The 19,557-nt window shown below is 42.2% G+C and overlaps 1 protein-coding gene across 1 annotated transcript in view; it reads left to right on the top strand.

Annotated features, from left to right (window-relative positions):
- The window catches only part of txnrd3 (thioredoxin reductase 3), a 73,374-nt gene that overhangs the window by 33,717 nt on the left and 20,100 nt on the right, over positions 1-19,557 (top strand). The window contains exons 8-11 of the mRNA XM_060835323.1: positions 964-1,079; positions 1,478-1,703; positions 3,624-3,716; positions 7,346-7,422. Of these exons, the coding sequence (XP_060691306.1) occupies positions 964-1,079; positions 1,478-1,703; positions 3,624-3,716; positions 7,346-7,422 (512 nt within the window). The remainder of the gene's footprint in view (positions 1-963; positions 1,080-1,477; positions 1,704-3,623; positions 3,717-7,345; positions 7,423-19,557) is intronic.

Below are 19,557 nucleotides of genomic sequence, written 5' to 3'. Positions count from 1 at the left end.
TCTGGACTCCACCATTAGTGCCCCAGATTTTTTTTTTATGACAGTCAACAATAATTTCATGGTCATTATTAGACTTTTCATATTTTTACTGAATTCAAGTTCCACTATTTACCATGGTAGGATTCCAGGTCCAGTGACAATACCATTATAGCACTGCTTCCTAGATATATTGTAAGGTTTTACAAAAGTGAATCGCAATGCAGATTGTTACTTTTCGTCTAAAAATCTGTACAGTATTTTAGATTTGCTCTTTTAAAACAGTGTTTTCAGTGATGATCGCATTTTGTTTCTTGGCATTTCGAATCGTAATACAGAATAAAAGCAGCTTAACTGGTCATTTCTCGCTTTGTGTCTGGGATCTTGCTTAGAGACTCAATCATAGTTTTCTTGTTCTCATTAATACCCATTACCTGATGACCTTTGATTCTCCTGTCTAACAACAATCTATCTACCTGCATCTTAAAAATATTCAGTGACCTGCCTCAGGTATTTTAGAAACACAATTCCAAAGACCCTCAGTCCTCAGAAAATTTCTCATCTTTGTCCTGAAATCTATCCTGTAATCTGATCAGAATTAATCACATGCAAAATCTGTCTGAACTCAACTTTGAACCTGTAATTTTAGGATTAATGCATGAGATTGTTTTATGACCGTTGATGCAATGTTGAATAAAGCAGCTGTGATTCATGCATGCTTCATTGAATATATAGCTAGCTGCCTTTGACGTGACCAATTTCTTCCAGTGGCAATAGTTAACTTTAACAACCTTACAACTGGTGTAACATTGGAAAGGAATAGAGTTCTGGTAAATAAAATATCCAAGACCATTTCTTTCTCTGTTAGCATAAACTGAATATAGCAGGTTTTCCTTTTTTATATAGTACTTGGACCAATTTTAACAATTAATGGAGATAAAAATACCCATTAGTTGGATTTTAATATGAATCTGTTTCTGTCCATAGGCAAGCAACAAACGGGGTAAAGTGACCTTTCACACAGGACAAAAGTTTATTATTGCAACTGGTGAAAGACCTCGTTATTTAAAAATACCAGGAGATAAAGAATATTGCATTACCAGGTAAATTTCTTTCCTCAGCACCTGATGAAGAGGTGGCTCCTTAAAAACTAGTGCTTCCAAATAAACCTGTTAGACTATAACCTGGTGTTGTGAGATTTTTAACTTTGTTCATCCCAGTCCAACACCGGCACCTCCAAATCATGTTTCTTCAATATCATCCTTTTCACTTGTGTTGAATGTAGTTGTGGGTATGGGAGATGACCATTCAAGCTTGCCCTTTAACTCTGTAGCATTCCATCACTGACTTCTGCCAACTTTGTGCATATGGAGCTTATATGGGAGATTTGCTAATGACACAAATACATTTGGTTAGAGTTAGAATTCTGACTGACACTAAGAGATAAAGAATGTCTTGCTTCATAAAATAACCTGTTGATTTCTTTGCTTTGTTTCTGCAGTGATGATCTCTTCTCCCTGTCTTACTGTCCAAAGAAGACTCTGGTTGTGGGTGCTTCCTACGTGGCACTGGAGTGTGCAGGTTTTCTATGTAGCTTGGGATTGGATGTTACTGTGATGGTGCGCTCCATTCTTCTACGTGGATTTGATCAGGAAATGGCAGGGAAAGTTGGAGCATATATGGAATCTCACGGGGTGAAATTTCTGAAAAAATATGTGCCAATCAAGGTAATAAAGTATCTTATCTGCATAATTTGTACTTTCATTTCTTTACTGTATAGGTACAAAGCTGCTACTATCAAACATGGAGCGATGTGTCCTTCTATTTCAGAAAACTAGTTTATTGGGGATGGAAAAGAAGACAATATTTACATGCTTTTATAATCCTTTTTAGAATTTTACACTACATATGATTTAGGCGATATTACAGAGGAACCTCGATTATACGAATTTCTGATTATCCGAAGGAGATCTAGAGGTCCCGATAGAAACATTACATCAAAGACATGTTTCCAGCACTGATTGCATCTTTTGTTTACAGTGATTAAAAGTGAACTTGGCCTACTGAAATGCTGTCAAGAACAGTCCTGGGCTGATGGGAGCCCAGGCACCATCTCCAAATGACTGGCTTCCATCCTCTCTTTCTCCCCGGAACCTTTTCATGGAGTTCTACACGGGCGTGTACCCTAAATTCCCCTTCCCCAGATAATCTCTTCAGCGTTGTCCTGTATGCATGCGCGCTGTTTGGAGACTCACCCCTCCAAAAAGCAGTGGCGGCAGCAGCAGCAGTAGTCTTCTCGTTAGTGTCCAGTCCGGCAGCCCGGAAGGGGGACTGGTGGTGGGTGGAGGGTGGGGCAGGGGGCAGTGTTAGATGGGATTGGGGGGATGGAGGTGGCAGTGTTGGACAGAATTGGGGAGCGGGTTGGGGGGGTGGAGAGGGTGTTGGGGGTGGAAGGGGGCAGCGCTGGACGGGGTTGGGGGGGAAGGGGCTGGGCACTGGACGGGGTTGGGTGGGAGGGGGTGGCACTAGACGGGTTGGGGGGGAAGGGGGACGGCGTTGGATGGGGTTGGGTGGGAAGGGGGGACGGCGCTGGATGGCGTTGGGGCAGGGGGGATGGCGCTGGATGGGGCAGGGGGGATGGCGCTGGATGGGGAAGGGGGGGATGGCGCTGGATGGGGTTGGGAGGGAAGGGGGGATGGCGCTGGACAGGGTTGGGTGGAAGGGGGGGGGGGCGGCGCTGGACAGGGTTGGGGGAAGGGGGGGGCAGCGCTGGACGGGGTTGGGAGGGGTAGGGAGTTGGGGACATGCATGCGGTCTGCTGCTGCCGAGTCTCCTGAACGGGGAGTGGACTTAACAGAAAACTCCGAACCCCAGAGGAAAGGCATTGAATCAATTAACTGAATAATCAATTATCCGAACAAAGTAGTGCTCGCCCATCTCGTTTGGAAAATCGAGGTTCCTCTGTATCAGGAACACGGTTAGTTCAGCCTAATGCTTTTGGAATATGGTCCAGAAAATATTGGAAGCATTGGGGAAGACGGTCTAAAATACTGGGTTTGTTCAAATGGTGGAAAAATGTGATGTGGAGGCTTGTGGTCAGGGAGAGAGGTCTGAAAAGGCATTTTGGGATCTAGATGATGTGGTTTTGAATGAGACTAGATAGTGGCAGAATTGGGAGTTATTTCAGACCAAAGGGTCTGTTTCTGGGCTGTATGATTGTATGACTCTAAGAATTATGGAGGTTGTGGTGGTTAGGATTTTAACTCTGATGGTGCAGGAAGGTGGGACATGGGCTATATTGGCTTCCTTTAAATTGATCCAAATATGTTTCCACACATTAGTCTTCTCATTTGAGTGTGCAGCCCTGTTAGATTATTAATTATCTTTCCACCCTCTCTACCAAATACCCAGTTTCCTGTTGTCAGTTAGTTCCTGTATTTACTGCTAAGAGTTAAAATCCAGGAATAAATGGACCAAGGCTGTGGAGTTTGTTTCTGCTCCTAGTTTGCAATGCATTAGTGTTGGTGAGTTTGCATATATTTCCAGAAGATATCAAATTACTTTAAAGCTTTAATTCATTATTTATCTTCTGATTTTTATGTAAAACTTTATGTAACCTCAGATCTGTTACCCAATTATTTTTGTAGGTTGAGCAGCTAGAGGCTGGAACTCCTGGAAGACTTAAAGTGACTGCAAAGTCCACAATAAGTACAGAGGTCATTGATGGTGAATACAATACTGTAAGTATAATGCACTTTATTGCCATCTGTTTTGGTGCACAAGATGCTGCAGAATCAAATATGAAAGGTCAAAAATTAGAGGGATATAGATAAGTAAGCGAGTGGGTAAACATTTTACAGCTGGCATATAATGTGGGAAAATATGAGGTTATGTATTTTCTTCAGAAGCATGAACAGCAAGATGTTTATTTGAGTGCAGGAAGCCAGAGTAAAATGGAATTAGGAGGCCTTGTGCGTAAATCATTTAGACAATCTAGCATGCACTTTCAGCTGGTATGGGGAAGAGAAATAGAATGTTGGCCTTTATTTCAAAGGGAGTGGAGTATAAAATAGAAGATCTTGCTAAACTCTACAAGGCGGTAGTCAGATCACAGCTGAAATACTGTGAACAGGTTTAGTCCCCTTATGTAAGGAAAGGTATATTTAGTGTTACGACACGGGGTAAACCCCTCTACTAATTTAAACCTGACACACAGAGAAGTTCACCTCATATGTTATGTTTTGAGAATTTAAAGTAAAAATTAACAATTTTATTCTTTAAATCCACAAGAGAACATTAAACAACTATTTCCAACACCTTTCTCTTAAACCTAGCTTTTACCTCCCACTCTTAGTATAGTCTGATTTTGGGAAAAAAAAATTCAAATTTCAAAACCAGCCAGCTGCCAAATCTTCTCTTTAAATATTCCTCTGCAGATTTTCCTCTCGTCTTTAGTAGTCTGCTTAACCGGCAAGTGTTTAAATCCACTGGGCTGTTTTGTACTCCAAATCTATTCAACACTCTCCAAATCACAGACTGGATCTGTCTAAGCCTGTTAAAGTCTCAAAACCAAGACCTAAACTGTTCAAATCCCTGTGACCAACTGTTACGACATAGGGTAAACTCCTCTGCTAATTTAAACCCGACATAGAAAAGCTCACTTTGTGCCATAATCTGTTAAATTTCAAGAGCCAAAGAACTATCCCATAGATAACTATTTAAAGTAAAAATTAACAATTTTATACTTTAATCCAGAAGAGAACATTAAACAACTTATTACAACTCCTTTCTCTTAAACCTATCTTTTACCTCCCACTCTACAATACTGGTCTGATTTTAAAACCCCGATTGAGATTTACAAAAAAAAGTTCAAATTTCAAAACCAGCTAACTGTTGAATCTTCTCTTTGTATCTTCCTCTGCAGATTTTCTTCTTGTTTTTTTTCTTCAATGTTCTGCAGAGGTACCTTTCAGAGAGCTATTGGCTAGCATCTATACTTGTTGGTTTTCTTGGCTGTTTTCCTTCTAACTGTCAAAATGTCTGGTTTTATACCCAAAACATTAGATCATTTCATTGGTTTGATGTTCTCCCAAACAGTAAAATTCAAATTCGATTGGATTTTGGTATCTGGGGCATAATTTAAGCTGACTGGCTGAATTTGAATTTGTTTTTGTATCATGGCAACTCAGTTGCACTATTGGTTTCACAGTCAAATGTTACATTTAAAATTCTTTCAGTACAATGTGTTCCTCTCTAAGTCTGTGCCAGCTTCCAGTCTCTCTGAAAGTACAGTACACAACTTCACCTTCATACAGTAGGCATTGGAGGAAGTCCAGAAAAGGTTCACTAGGTTGATTCTGAATATGGAGGAATTTTCTTACGAGTATCTGCGTGAGTTTCCTCTGGGTGCACCAGTTTCCTCCCACAATCCAAAGATGTGCAGGTTAGGTGAATTGGCCATGCTAATTTTCCCATTTAGTTCAGGGGTGTGTAGTTTAGGTGTATTAGGGGTAAATATAGGGTAGGGGAAAGGGCCTGGTTGGGTTACCTTTTGGAGGGGCGAACTTGTTGGGCTGAAGGGTCTGTTTATACACTGTTGGGATTCTAATTCTAACATGTAGCTCGTTTTAAAATAGATGAGGGATAGTTTCTTCTCTTGGAGGATATGGATTCTGTGGAGTTCTTTACTGCTGAGGGCTTTTGAGGCTGTATTTATTAAGGCTGATAGGAAACCAGATTGAGATGGCTGGAAAGAGTACATAGAAAACAGGTTCAGTTACTTGAAGCATCAGCAGAAGCATGAGGGGAAATAATATTAATGTGAAAAGCAGGTGACTTAGAGGGGATTTGAGGAAGAATATTTTCACCCAGAGTGTTGTGGGAACCTGGAATACACTCCATGGGAAGGTAATTGAGGTGGGAAAGCTCGTACCTTTAAAGAGCACTGATCTCTTGAGATGTCATAATATAAAAGGCAGTGAGTTGAGCATTGGAAAGTAGGACTGATGTAGATTTTGTGGAGTCCTTGTTGGTGCAGTCTCGATGGGTCAAAGAGCCTCGTTTGTACTTTATGATTCTATGCGGGAGTTTTTTAATCAGTATGGAAATCAAGGGTTAAAAGGAACAGGCAGGAAACTGGAGTTGAAGATTATTAGCCACGATCTCATTGAATGTTGGAACATCAATGATGGGCTGAATGGCCTACTGGCTCCCATGTCTTAATGATCTAAAACAATTTTTATAGTAAGTTTGAAACCAAGCTAAATTTTCATGATGTTTGAAGAATAATTTGAGTAATTACTTTTACAAGGAGCTTTATTTTTCCTAACAACACTAATTCTCTGTTGGGCAGTACTGTAGACGCATAGTGGTGTGGTGGTGATATCTTTTGGATTGGGAATCCAGGTTAATGTTCTGGAGACATGGATGCAAATTTTACCATGGCAGATCGTGAATTGAATTTGAATTCACTAAAAATCTGAAATAAGATTTGTTGTGAAACCCATCTGCTGAGGAATTCTACCACCCTTGTCTACTCTGGCCTATATTTGACTCCAGACCAATGGCAATGTGGTTGACTCTTAACTTAATTTTAGGCAATTAGGGATGGGTAATAAGTACTGTCCATGCCTGTAATGTTCTCTTTCTATGAATTGTAAAAAAAAGTAGCTAATTCTTTACATTAACCTTCACTGAATATAGCAGTGGAAAATGAGCTGAGATGAACGTTACATTCAGAAAACACAAGCACAGAATAACAGGGAGAAGTAAATGTATTTACTTGCCATGTCTTAGGAAAGAGAATTCAATTTGGCTCCTTGATTGGGATTAGTTCAGTTAAAATTTAATCATAATCAAATCAGGAGAAAAGTATTCTGCAAAGGGGGATGGGGATGAAGCAGATGGATTTGCTGTCCTTTTAAATCTCAGACTGTGATGCTGCATGTGTGCATTCTTATGAAGTAATTGATACTTTTTGATTATACATGAAATTACTTCAAAGATGGAGCTTTTTTGCACTAAGTGGAGACAAAATTAATATAACTGGAGAGCTCATTTGTAGTCCAAATTATTTTTTGTAAAGCTGTTTCAGATCTAGCTAATTCCAAATCCATGGTGTTTCTGATCCATGAACAGCGATGGTAATTTGGCACATCTCCTCAGTGTAAGTTTAGATTGAGAAGATTCATATTACAGCTAGTGTGCAATGAGTCAACATATCAGAATTACTATTTAAGTAGCATTTATTTCAGAGGGCTGGGAATCTGATTATGTGGTAATGCTTTTTTGTGAAGTCCCATTTGCCAGTAATGGCTTCATGAGAATTGTGAATGTACCTTATTAAGGAAACATCAATTTTCTCCTTTAGGTATTAATTGCTGTGGGGCGTGATGCTTGCACCAAGAACATTGGCCTAGAAAAAGTTGGTGTTCGTCTCAATGAAAAGTAAGTTGTTTTTTCAAAATTAAAGTTTGAGAAGAAAAAAAACTTGAAATTAACCTGAATCTGGTCTGCAATTTATGAAAGTCATGTGATGGTACTGGATCAGTAACATGTGACAATAGAGTGGGCAAGTTTGGTTTTCTCCTTACTAATTTGTTTACTAAGATATTTTATTAATCTTGGTTATGCATTGGGTAGTGCTGGCTATCATGAATAACGGATACAAATGACTTATTTGCATTATGCTGGTGCAACAATATTGAGCAGAAACAAACGATATGAAAATATTGGTGGTGAATGGGGAAGGGATTGGTAGGCAGAATAGCAGAAGATACCTCCATAATTACCTTGTCAAATATAATTTTGCTTCTATGAATGGTATAAGATTTGCATGGGGTTGAAAGCAAATCACTGTTTTAATTCTGAGCTGCAGGATTTCCCAGGCAACGGTGGTCACTGTCTCTGCAGCATTGCTATTTATCCTGCACCTTCTTAGGATGTTATATATATGCCGATAACAAAGGAAGTGCTTTCATCTGAATCCTACCTCTTTGTGCAAGGATGTATTTTTTATTCCTTATTCTCATTGTTCACTTTAAAAGAAACCAAATTTGCAGGTACTATGGAGTTGGAAAAACCTATTTGTGTAGTGAGGAACAGACAGGCTTCTACAAGTTGTCTTTTCCATTACAGAACACTTTTCTCACTGTGATCTGAAATATTGATGTTAATGCTTCTCAAAAATAATTAACTCATCTGCTTGCCTTCTCCTGGTTGCTCCACACCACACCCTCACTTTTTGAGAAAGATTACTTTGTAGTGGTTCTGTTCGCCAAGCTGGGAATTTGTGTTGCAGACGTTTCATTCCCCTGTCTAGGTGACATCCTCAGTGCTTGGGAGCCTCCTGTGAAGCGCTGCTGTGATCTTTCCTCCGGCATTTGTAGTGGTTTGAATCTGCCACTTTCGGTTGTCAGTTCCAGCTGTCCGTTGCAGTGGCCGGTATATTGGGTCCAGGTCGATGTGCTTATTGATCGAATCTGTGGATGAGTGCCATGCCTCTAGGAATTCCCTGGCTGTTCTCAGTTTGGCTTGTCCTATAATAGTAGTGTTGTCCCAGTCAACTTATAGGACAGTTGGCTTATAGGACAAGCCAAACAGAGAACAGCCAGGGAATTCCTAGAGGCACAACTACCTGGATTACACCTCTTCCCACCCTACCTCTAGCAAAAATGCCATCCCGTATTCCCAATTCCTTCACCTTCGCCGTATCTGCTCCCAGGAGGACCATTTCCACCACAGAACACACCAGATGGCTGCCTCCTTTAGAGACCGCAATTTCCCTTCCCACATGGTTAAAGATGCCTTCCAACGCATCTCGTCCACATCCCACACCTCTGCCCTCAGACCACACCCCTCCAACCGTAACAAGGACAGAACGCCCCTGATGCTCACCTTCCACCCTACAAACCTTCGCATAAACCAAATCACCCGCCGACCTTTCTGCCACCTCCAAAAAGACCCCACCACCAGGGATCTATTTCCCTCACCACCCCTTTCCGCCTTCCGCAAAGACCGTTCCCTCGGTGACTACATGATCAGGTCCACGCTCCCCTACAACCCACCGTTCCATCCTGGCACCTTCCCCTGCCACCGCAGGAACTGTTAAACCTACGCCCCCACCTCCTCCTTCACCTCTATCCAAGGCCCTAAAGGAGCCTTCCACATCCATCCAAGTTTTACCTGCACATCCACTAATATCATTTATTGTATCTGTTGCTCCCGATGCGGTCTCCTCTATATTGGGGAGACTGGGTGCCTCCTAGCAGAGCACTTTAGGGAGCATCTCCGGGACACCCGCACCAATCAACCCCTCCGCCCTGTGGCCCAACATTTCAACTCCCCCTCCCACTCTACTGAGGACATGGAGGTCCTGGGCATCCTTCACCACCGCTCCCTCACCACCAGACGCCTGGAGGAAGAACACCTTGTCTTCTGCCTCGGAACACTTCAACCCCAGGGCATCAATGTGGACTTCAACAGTTTCCTCATTTCCCCTTCCCCCACCTCACCCTAGTTCCAAACTTCCAGCTCAGCACTGTCCCCATGACTTGTCCTACCTGCCTATCTCCTTTTTCACCTATCCACTCCACCCTCTCCTTCCTGACCTATCACCTTCATCCCCTTCCCCAATCACCCATCGACTGGGAAAACACTACTATCATAGGGCAAGCCAGACAGAGAACAGCCAGGGAATTCCTAGAGGCATGGCATTCATCCACAAACTCCATCAACAAACACATCGACCTGGACCCAATATACCAACCACTACAGCGGACAGCTGAAACTGACACCCGGAAGCGGCAAGGACAGACCACTATAAATGCCGGAAGAAACATCAAAGAAGCGCTTCGCAGGAGGCTCCACAGCACTGATGATGTCTCCTAGCCAGGGGACGAAACGTTTGCAACAAAAACTTCCAGCTCAGCGAACAGAACCACTACATCACCCATTGTACTCTATGCTACTTTCTCCCCACCCCCACCCTCCTCTAGCCTATCTCTCCAGCTTCCGGTTCTCTGCCTTTATTCTTGATGAAGGGCTTTTTCGCTGCTCCTTAGATGCTGCTTGAACTGCTGTGCTCTTCCAGCACCACTAATCCAGAATCTGGTTTCCAGCATCTGCAGCCACTGTTTTTACCTTTATCGACCCCAGTCCAAAACAGGCATTTTCACCTCATCTCTGAAGGATAGCCCATGTAGCACTGGGGAATTCAACATTGTTGCAATGTCAGCTTAGATTGTGATGAGGAACCTGAGTGGGGCTTGAACCCATCATCTCCATTCTACTATGAATGGAGCCAGTCTTATGTTCTGTTCTTGTTGATTGATTATTTTTGCCTTACAGATCATACAGTACCTCACCCAACTGACCACCGTCATTGTTTATTTATTGTTAGTTTTAAGGATGTTTGAGGAGGAAATATGAAGTTATAGAGTTGATGTGTCCTAGCCTGTGTTTCAGCAAGAATAACAATTGGAATTGAAAACTTATCCCTTTGGATGGAAGCCACAATTAACAAGCAATGCACCAAAGCTTAGCTTTGTTATACTTAATCAAGCTTACTTTGCTTCCCTCATCACCGGAAATTGCATTTAATGCATTTTTCACTCAAACCTTTTGGTATTTGCCAGCCAAATTTCATAGTAAATTTCATCTTTCCTGATGAAGGGCTTATGCTCGAAACGTCGAATTCTCTGTTCCTGAGATGCTGCCTGGCCTGCTGTGCTTTTACCAGCAACACATTTGCAGCCAAATTTCATAGCCAGGTTTCTTAGTTTTTCTTACTCACCACCATAACCTACTTCTTTTATACTGCAGTTTCATATTATATTGTCACACTCTTCTCATTGAGAGTGGATCTTGAAATAATATAGCAATGTAAACACACTCATTCCAAAAAAAGTAAAACGTTATATTGACCTTTAATTGCTAAAGATTTGGCTTAGATTTCATTATTTAAGTTTCTAGCATTTTTTGGCAGAGATGGGATGTGGAAATGACTTGGCAGTTTTAAATTTGATTGCAGTCCAACTTTTATTAGGGCACGCCCAATAATAGTTGTTTGTGAGATTTACACGTAGATGGAACAATACCATTAGTTTAAGTTTGCATTAGTATCCTTCAAGTATCCTAATTATTCTAAATATAAATTACATTAGTTTAATATACTGCTATAGTTATAGTCCCATTACATATGAAAATGAGCAATAAAATGAAAGGTTTTAAAATCACTGGACATTTCTGTTTTAGAGTTCATGAAGTACTTTTGATATGTACTCACGGTTGTCATGTAGGAAATGTTGCAGCTAATTTGCATGCAGCAAAAGCCCAAAAACAGCAGTGTGATCGTGACCAGATCCTCCTCTTTATGTAATGTTGGTTGAGGGAGACATCTTGGCCAGAATAGTGCTTAGCATTACATGTTTGGTTTTGGAATGAGTGACTGTTTACATTGCCATGCTATTTCACAGATCCACTACTAATTAGAAGAGTGCTATACTATAATGTCAAAGATCATACAACACTGGGTAATCGTCCAACAGGTTTGTTTGAAGCCACAAGCTTTCAGAGTGCTGCTCTTTTGTCAGGTAAAGTCACTTCACCTGATGGAAGGCACAGTGCTCCAAAAGCTTGTAATTTCAAATAAACCTGTTAGACCACCATAATGTGGTGTTATGTGACTTCTGACTTTGTCCACCTCAGTCCAACACTGACACCTTCACATCTATGTTATAACAAGCAGTCATCTGATGAGGAAAAGTTAAGTTGGTTGGATCTATATCCATTGGAGTTTAAACAAATAAGACGTGGTCTTATTAAAATGTACAAGATTGTCCAAATGTTTGATGGGGTTGCTGCTGAGAGGATGTTTCTACTTGTAGGAATGAATGGTTCCAGAAATGGGGCGACATTAAAAGATAATGTTCTCCATTTAAGACTGAGATATTCTTTCTGATGTTTGTTAGCCTTTCCAAGAAGGCAATGGAGGTTGTCACATTGAATGTATTCAAGTCTGAATGAGATTCATGAGTGATAGTGGAGTCAAGGGTTATGGGGCGGTGGACTGAAAATTGAAGTTGAGCTTGCAATCAAATCAGCCATGATTTTATTGAATGGCAAAGCAGGCTTAGCAGCTGAATGTCCTACTCTTGCTCTTAATTGCTGTATTCTTGTAAGTATTTGGTGTAAATCTGAAAATATTGTTCTGAGAAACTGAACCCAAGTGAAAATGTTGTGATAATATTCTGTTCTGCACCATGTCCAAACCTGTCCTGCTGTCATTTATTACATGGCCATCTAACTGGTTGCAAATGTAACATCTGTATGAATTGATGTACAAAATCCATTTTACAGATCCTACAGTATGTTCGCTGAACCACAACAACGAGCACCTGAGCTACAAATCTCTTAAACTTTGAATCCTACAGTATTATGAACAACGAAGAATACCTTACCTGATTTCTTTATTGCTGTCTGCCATTGAATAGATTAGATTAGATTAGATTAGATTACTTACAGTGTGGAAACAGGCCCTTCGGCCCAACAAGTCCACACCGACCCACCGAAGCGAAACCCACCCATACCCCTACATTTACCCCTTACCTAACACTACGGGCAATTTAGCATGGCCAATTCACCTGACCCGCACATCTTTGGACTGTGGGAGGAAACCGGAGCACCCGGAGGAAACCCACGCAGACACGGGGAGAACGTGCAAACTCCACACAGTCAGTCAGTCGCTTGAGTTGGGAATTGAACCCGGGTCTCAGGCGCTGTGAGGCAGCAGTGCTAACCACTGTGCCACCGTGCCGCCCACAAAGCAAAAATATTAGAAAACTATTTCCTATGTTAACTCACTATCTCTGGAGTGTTACAGCCAGACTTCCTTGGCTGTATATTTAAAGCAGTTATATATCTGCTTAACTCCAATTAATGGAGGATCAGGCTCATATTCAAAACTTTCTCTAGATTGACAAGACAATTTCTCCTTATACTCAGTGAAGTATGCATTTTAACAATACCATAATTTCAACTAATGTGAAATTTACTGAGGAACGGGTACTTTACTGAGTCTTTTCAGCATAGTAGCTTGATTCAAGTGAATTTTGCATCATAGCACCAAGTTGATACATTTGGCTGAATGCAAGCCATGATTGACTGTAGAATTTAATCAAATACGATAAGCTCACTATTTCATTGCTTTTACAGTTTGAATGTAAGTTTGCTTGCTGAGCTGGAAAGTTTGTTTTCACACATTTCATCATCACACCAGTGAGCCTCCAGTGAAACACTGGTCTTATGTCCCATTTTCTATTCATGCGTTTAGGTTTCCTTGGGTTGGTGATGTCATTTCCTGTGTTGACGTTATTTCCCATTCTTTTTCTCAAGAGTGTTGTAGATGGGGTTCAAGTCGATGTGTTTGTTGATAGAATTCCGGTTGGAATATCATACTTCCATTCTTTGGCTTGTCCTAGGATGGATGTCTTGTCCCAGTCCAAGTGGTGTCCTTCCTCATTTGTATGTAAGGATACTAGTGATAGTGGGTCATGTCTTTTTGTGGCTAGTTGATGTTCGTGTATCCTGGTGGCTAGTTTTCTGCCTGTTTGTCCAATGTAGTGCTTGTTTCAGTTCTTGCAAAGTATTTTGTAAATGACGTCGTTTTGCTTGTCTGTGTAGGGCCTTTCAAGTTCATTAGCAGCTGTTTTAGTCCTTTGGTGGATTTGTGGGCTACTATGATCCCAGTGGTCTGAGTTGTCTGGCAGTCATTCCGAGATGCCTTTGATGTAAGGGAGAATGGCTAGAGTTTCTGGGCATGTTTTTGTCTGCTTTTTGGGTTTGTTGGTGGAGTATGTTCATTGGGTACCTGTTTTTTTTTAATATGCTGTATAGGTGATTTTCCTCTGCTCTTTGTAGTTCCTTGGTGCTGCTGTGTGTGGTGGCCCATTGAAATAATGTTCTAATGCAGCTGCGTTTGTGTGTATTGGTATGATTGCTTCTGCAGTTTAGTAATTGGTCGGTATGTGTTGTTTTTCCTGTGGTTTTGCTGGGTTTCTCCTGTGAGTTCATTGCCTTTCAGTATTGTTTCTAATACTGCTAAGAAATCTTTCTTGTCTGCATCCTGGAAGTTGTAATTTAATCCCATTACTAAGGTGGCTTTTTCCGTGTCTGTTGAGAGTCTTTTTTTAATCCATTCTTTCGCATTGCTATTTTGACCGACCCTTATCAGACACTCAAAAAGCCATCTTAGTAAGAGGATTAAATTACAACTTCCGGGATGTAGACAAGAAAGATTTCTTTGAGTAAAAAGTGAGGTCTGCAGATGCTGGAGATCAGAGCTGAAAATGTGTTGCTGGTTAAAGCACAGCAGGTCAGGCAGCATCCAAGGAACAGGAAATTCGACATTTCAGGCCAGAGCCCTTCATCAGGAATGAGGAGAGGGTGCCAGGCAGGCTAAGATAAAAGGTAGGGAGGAGGGACTTGGGGGAGGGGCGATGGAGATGTGATAGGTGGAAGGAGGTCAAGGTGAGGGTGATAGGCCGGATTGGGGTGGGGGCGGAGAGGTCAGGAAGAGGACTGCAGGTTAGGAGGGCAGTGCTGAGTTCAAGGGAATCGACTGAGACAAGGTGGGGGGAGGGGAAATGAGGAAACTGGAGAAATCTGAGTTCATCCCTTGTGGTTGGAGGGTTCCCAGGCGGAAGATGAGGTGCTCTTCCTCCAACCGTCGTGTTGTTATGTTCTGCCGATGGAGGAGTCCAAGGACCTGCATGTCTTCGGTGGAGTGGGAGGGAGAGTTAAAAGTGTTGAGCCACGGGGTGGTTGGGTTGGTTGGCCTGGGCGTCCCAGAGGTGTTCCCTGATTTCTCCAGTTTCCTCACTTCCTCCCCCCCCCCCCCCCCCCCCCCCCCCCCCCCCCACCTTGTCTCAGTCGATTCCCTTGAACTCAGCACCGCCCTCCTAACCTGCAGTCCTCTTCCTGACCTCTCCGCCCCCACCCCACTCTGGCCTATCACCCTCACCTTGACCTCCTTCCACCTATCACATCTCCATCGCCCCTCCCCCAAGTCCCTCCTCCCTACCTTTTATCTTAGCCTGCCTGGCACCCTCTCCTCATTCCTGATGAAGGGCTCTGGCCCGAAATGTCGAATTTCCTGTTCCTTGGATGCTGCCTGACCTGCTGTGCTTTAACCAGCAACACATTTTCAGCAAGAAAGATTTCTTAGCAGGATTAGAAATAACACTGAAAGATAATGAACTCTCAGAAGAAACCCAGCAAACTATAAGACAGTCACATGAACATTAAGCAGGAAAAAGGAAGAAAAGAAAACTCTAGAAGGACTCAGAAAAGATAAAAACATTGTTATCCTACCTGCAGACAAAGGATGCTTGAGTCATTTTAAAGTGAACAGACTGTGTTGAGAAAGCGAAAGCACTGTTTGCAGGTACTGACATACCAACAGGTGGCAATAGACCTGACCCACCCCCCCCAAAAAAAAACCATGAGAGACCGAGTCACAGCCTTAGTCAAAACACTTCCCAGAAATCTGGAGCATTAAACAAGACTGACTTCCAAAAAATGAAACCAGACGGATCCAGCACACCATGCTTCTACGGATCACTGAAAATTCACACACCAGGAACTCCCGTCAGACCCATAGTCTCGCTACATGAAACAACACCAATACAGAATAGCCAAGGAACTGCACCAACAACTAAAACTTTTAGTAGAAGACTCACGCCACTCCATTCACTCCACCCAAGAATTCCTAAACACCATCAAAGACACCAAGATAAAAGAGAATGAAATAATGAAATACATCTCCTTTAATTTAACAGCTCCGTTCACACCCATCAACATCAACTGACCAAAGAAACACTGTACTATTAGAAGAACCAAAGGCGCGCACACTAAACATGTCCAACTTGACTGGACCTATGCCTTACCACCCACTTCACTTTGAATAACAAAACTTGCAGGCAAACCAACAGAGTACCCATGGGATCTCCAATATCAGGGTTCTGAGCAGAGGCAGTAATGCAGAGACTCAAACAAACAGCTCTGCCAACCATCCAACCCAAACTTTGGGTCTGCTACGTGGATGACACCTTTGTCACTAAATGAAACAAATTAGAGGAAACCTGTGAGACCAAAATTTCACAAGAGGAGGAAAACAACAACAAACTGCCATCCTTGGATATCACAGTAAAGCAAGCAGTCAGTGCAGAGCTTTAAACCAGGGCCAGCAGGAAAACAGCACACATGGACCAAATACTGAACCACAGAAACAATCATCCCAACACCCACAAACGAAGCTGCACTAGAACATTTCAATGAGCCACCATACACTGAAGCACTGCGGAACTACGAAGAGCAGAGGGAAATCACCTATACAGTGTATTCAAAAAGAACATGTACCTAATGAACACACGCTACCGATTTTTCTCAGCAACAAATCTAAACAAGCAGACAAAAGTGTCTAGAAACCCTAGCCACTCTCCCCTACATCAAAAAGCATCTTGGAAATGACTGCCTGACAACCTAGACTTCTGGGCATCCTGGTAGCCCACAAAACCACCAACACACTCTAACGGCAGTGAATGAACTTAAGATCCTATACAGACGACAAGCACAACAAACATCATTTACAAACTCAAGATTAGAGTGGTGCTGGAAAAGCACAGCAGGTCAGGCAGCATCTGAGGAGCAGGAAAATCGACGTTTTGGGCAGGAGCCCTTCATCAGGAAGGAGGCTGGGAGCCTCCGGGGTAGAGAGATAAATGGGAGGGGTATGGGGCTAGGGAGAAGGTAGCTAAGAGTGTAATAGGCAGATGGATGTGGGGATAAAGGTGATAGGTTGGAGAGGAGGGTGGAGTGAGTCGGTGGGAAGGAAGATTGGAGGTAGGACAGGCCATGTCGATGGTGCTGAGCTGGAAGGTTGGAACTGGGGTAAGGTAGGGGAAGGGGAAATGAGGAAACTGGTGAGGTCCACACTGATGCCCTGGGGTTGAAGTGTTTCAAGGCAGAAGATGAGGCGTTCTTTCTCCAGGTGTCGGATGGTGAGGGAGTGGCGATGGAGGAGGCCCAGGACTTGCATTTCTTCGTCTGAGTGGAAGGAGTTGAAATGTTTGGCCACGGGGCAGTTCGGTTGATTGGTGCAGGTGTCCCGGAGATATTCCCTAAACCGCTGTGCGGGAAGGCGTCCGGTTTTCCCCAGTGTAAAGGAGACTGCATCAGGAGCAATGGATACAATAAATGTCATTTGTGGAAGTGTAGGTGAAACTTTGACGGATGTGGAAGGCTTCTTTGGGGTGGGCGCAGGTTTTGCAATTCCTGTGGTGGCAGGGGAAGGTGTCAGGAGGGGAGGGTGGGTTGTTGGAGGGTGTGGACTTGACATAGTTGGGGTGGTAGGAGGAGATGTCTTTGAGTTGGCGCCTGACTTCAGCAGTGTGGAGGAATACCTTACAAGAACTGTAACAAACATTACGTTGGACAAACAGGTAGAAGACTAGCCACCAGAATACATAAACATCACTAGCTACTATCACTTGTATTCTTGCATATAGATCAGGAAGGGCACCACTTTGGGACAACACATCTATCTTAGGACAAGCCAAACCGACATGCACAAGAATTCCTAGATGCATGGCATTCCAACCAGAACTCTATCAACAAACAAATTGACTTGAACCCCATCTACCACCCTCTGAGAAAAAGAACCAGAAATGATGTCAACATTGCCAACCCAAGGAAACCTAAACACATGAATAGAAAGTGGGACATAACACCAGCTCTTCACCGGAGACCACTGATGATATTACCTAGTATGATGAAATGTCTGAAAACAAACCTTCCAGCTCAATGAGCAAACCTACATCCAGAACCTCAACCTGAGCTACAAATCTTCTCAAAACTCATTTATAATTTGAATTTGAATAAGGAAAATCACAAAGGTATAAGGCATAAAGTCGCTGAAGTGGATTGGGAAACGAAATTGAAAACTGACTGCACACAAAGGATACATAGTCTTGGGTGGCTTACAGCAACAACACACTGCTTCAAGGTGCAGAAACTCAAAATTAAAGGTCAGCTAACTAAGGAAGCTCAGGCTTACCTAAGATTAAAAGAAAAGGCCTATAAAGTTGCCAGAAGGATCACTAATTATGAGGTTTGGGAAGTTTATAAAATAGACCAAAAGAGAAATAAGAAACTGAAACCATAAAATATGAATGCAATCTTGCAACTAAGCCCAAGTACAGACTAAAAGTTTCAATAGGGGTGTGAAGAGGAAATGATTGGTTAAAATGAATGTGGATCCATTAAAGGTGAGTCAGGATAATTTATTATGGCAAAATCATCATTAGAAGAAAGTTGTACTGGAGAAATTACTGGGGCTGAAAGTTAATGAATCCTCAAAACCTGATAGTGAAAGGAGACAGCTTTAGAGCTAATTGATGCATTGGGTGATTGTCTTCCAAAATTGTACAGGTTATAGAATGATTCCTATGGAATTAAAGAAGCAAATGTCCCTGTACTATTTACGGAAAAAGTAAATGTGAAAATAGGGAACTACAGGCTTGTTAGCCTTACATAGGCAGTAGAGAAAATGTTAAAATCTGTTGTAAAGGCTAAGTTAACACCTGGTTGATAGTGATCTGATTAGGCATTGTCATTATGAATGGGAAATTGTGATTGAAGATGTTTTGAAGATGTTAATAACAAAATTGATAAAGGAGAGCAGATGGCCATCCTGTACTCAGATTTGCAAAAGGCTTTTAATAAAGTCCCCACAGGAGGATGTCTAATGGGAGATGATGTACTGACAGGTTCATGATTGGTTAATAGAAGACAGTAGAAATAAATGGGTCATCTCGTTGGCAGGCTGTGACTAGTGGGGTGCTGCAAGCATCAGTATTTGGGCCTAGCTGGTCAGAGTACGTATCAATGATTTGAAGATGATCAAATATAATATTTCTAAAAGTGCAAATGGTAAAAAGTTTAGGTGCGAATGTTGGACGAAAATGTGAAAAGGCTCTGGGGGATTTCAACAGGCTTAGTGAATAGGAAATACGGCAATAAATTGAACATATTATGGAGAAGTATGAGGTTATCCACTTTGATAAGAGAAGCACGTGTGCAGAGAATTTCTTAAATGGTCAGAGGTTGTAAAGTATAGCTGTAAAGGCTATGGGCGAGTTGGACCGAAGGTTCTGTTTCCGTGCTGTACACCTCTATGATTCTATGAACAAATGGCCCTGAGTGCCCCTTTTGAAAAATTACTTCAGGCTAGCCTTCATGTGCTGAAAATGTGTTGCTGGTTAAAGTGCAGCAGGTCAGGCAGCATCCAAGGAACAGGAAATTCAACGTTTCGGGCCAGAGCCCTTCATCAGGAATTCATGTGCAGCAATTTATTAGGAAGGCTAATGAAAATTAATTGAGATTTAATTACAAGGAGGCCTTGCATCTTTAATAGCAGGCAGCACAGTTTAAATGTAAGAGGAATATATCGGTCCAAGATAAGGCGAAATTATTTCACTCAGTTGTGAACGTATGGTATTGTCTAACATAGTGCTGCAGAAGCTC

The sequence above is a fragment of the Hemiscyllium ocellatum genome, chromosome 14 (assembly GCF_020745735.1).
Source record: "Hemiscyllium ocellatum isolate sHemOce1 chromosome 14, sHemOce1.pat.X.cur, whole genome shotgun sequence".
Classification (NCBI taxonomy): domain Eukaryota; kingdom Metazoa; phylum Chordata; class Chondrichthyes; order Orectolobiformes; family Hemiscylliidae; genus Hemiscyllium; species Hemiscyllium ocellatum.
Note: the sequence above shows the minus strand (reverse complement) of the source record. Positions and strands in the feature narration are given on the sequence as shown.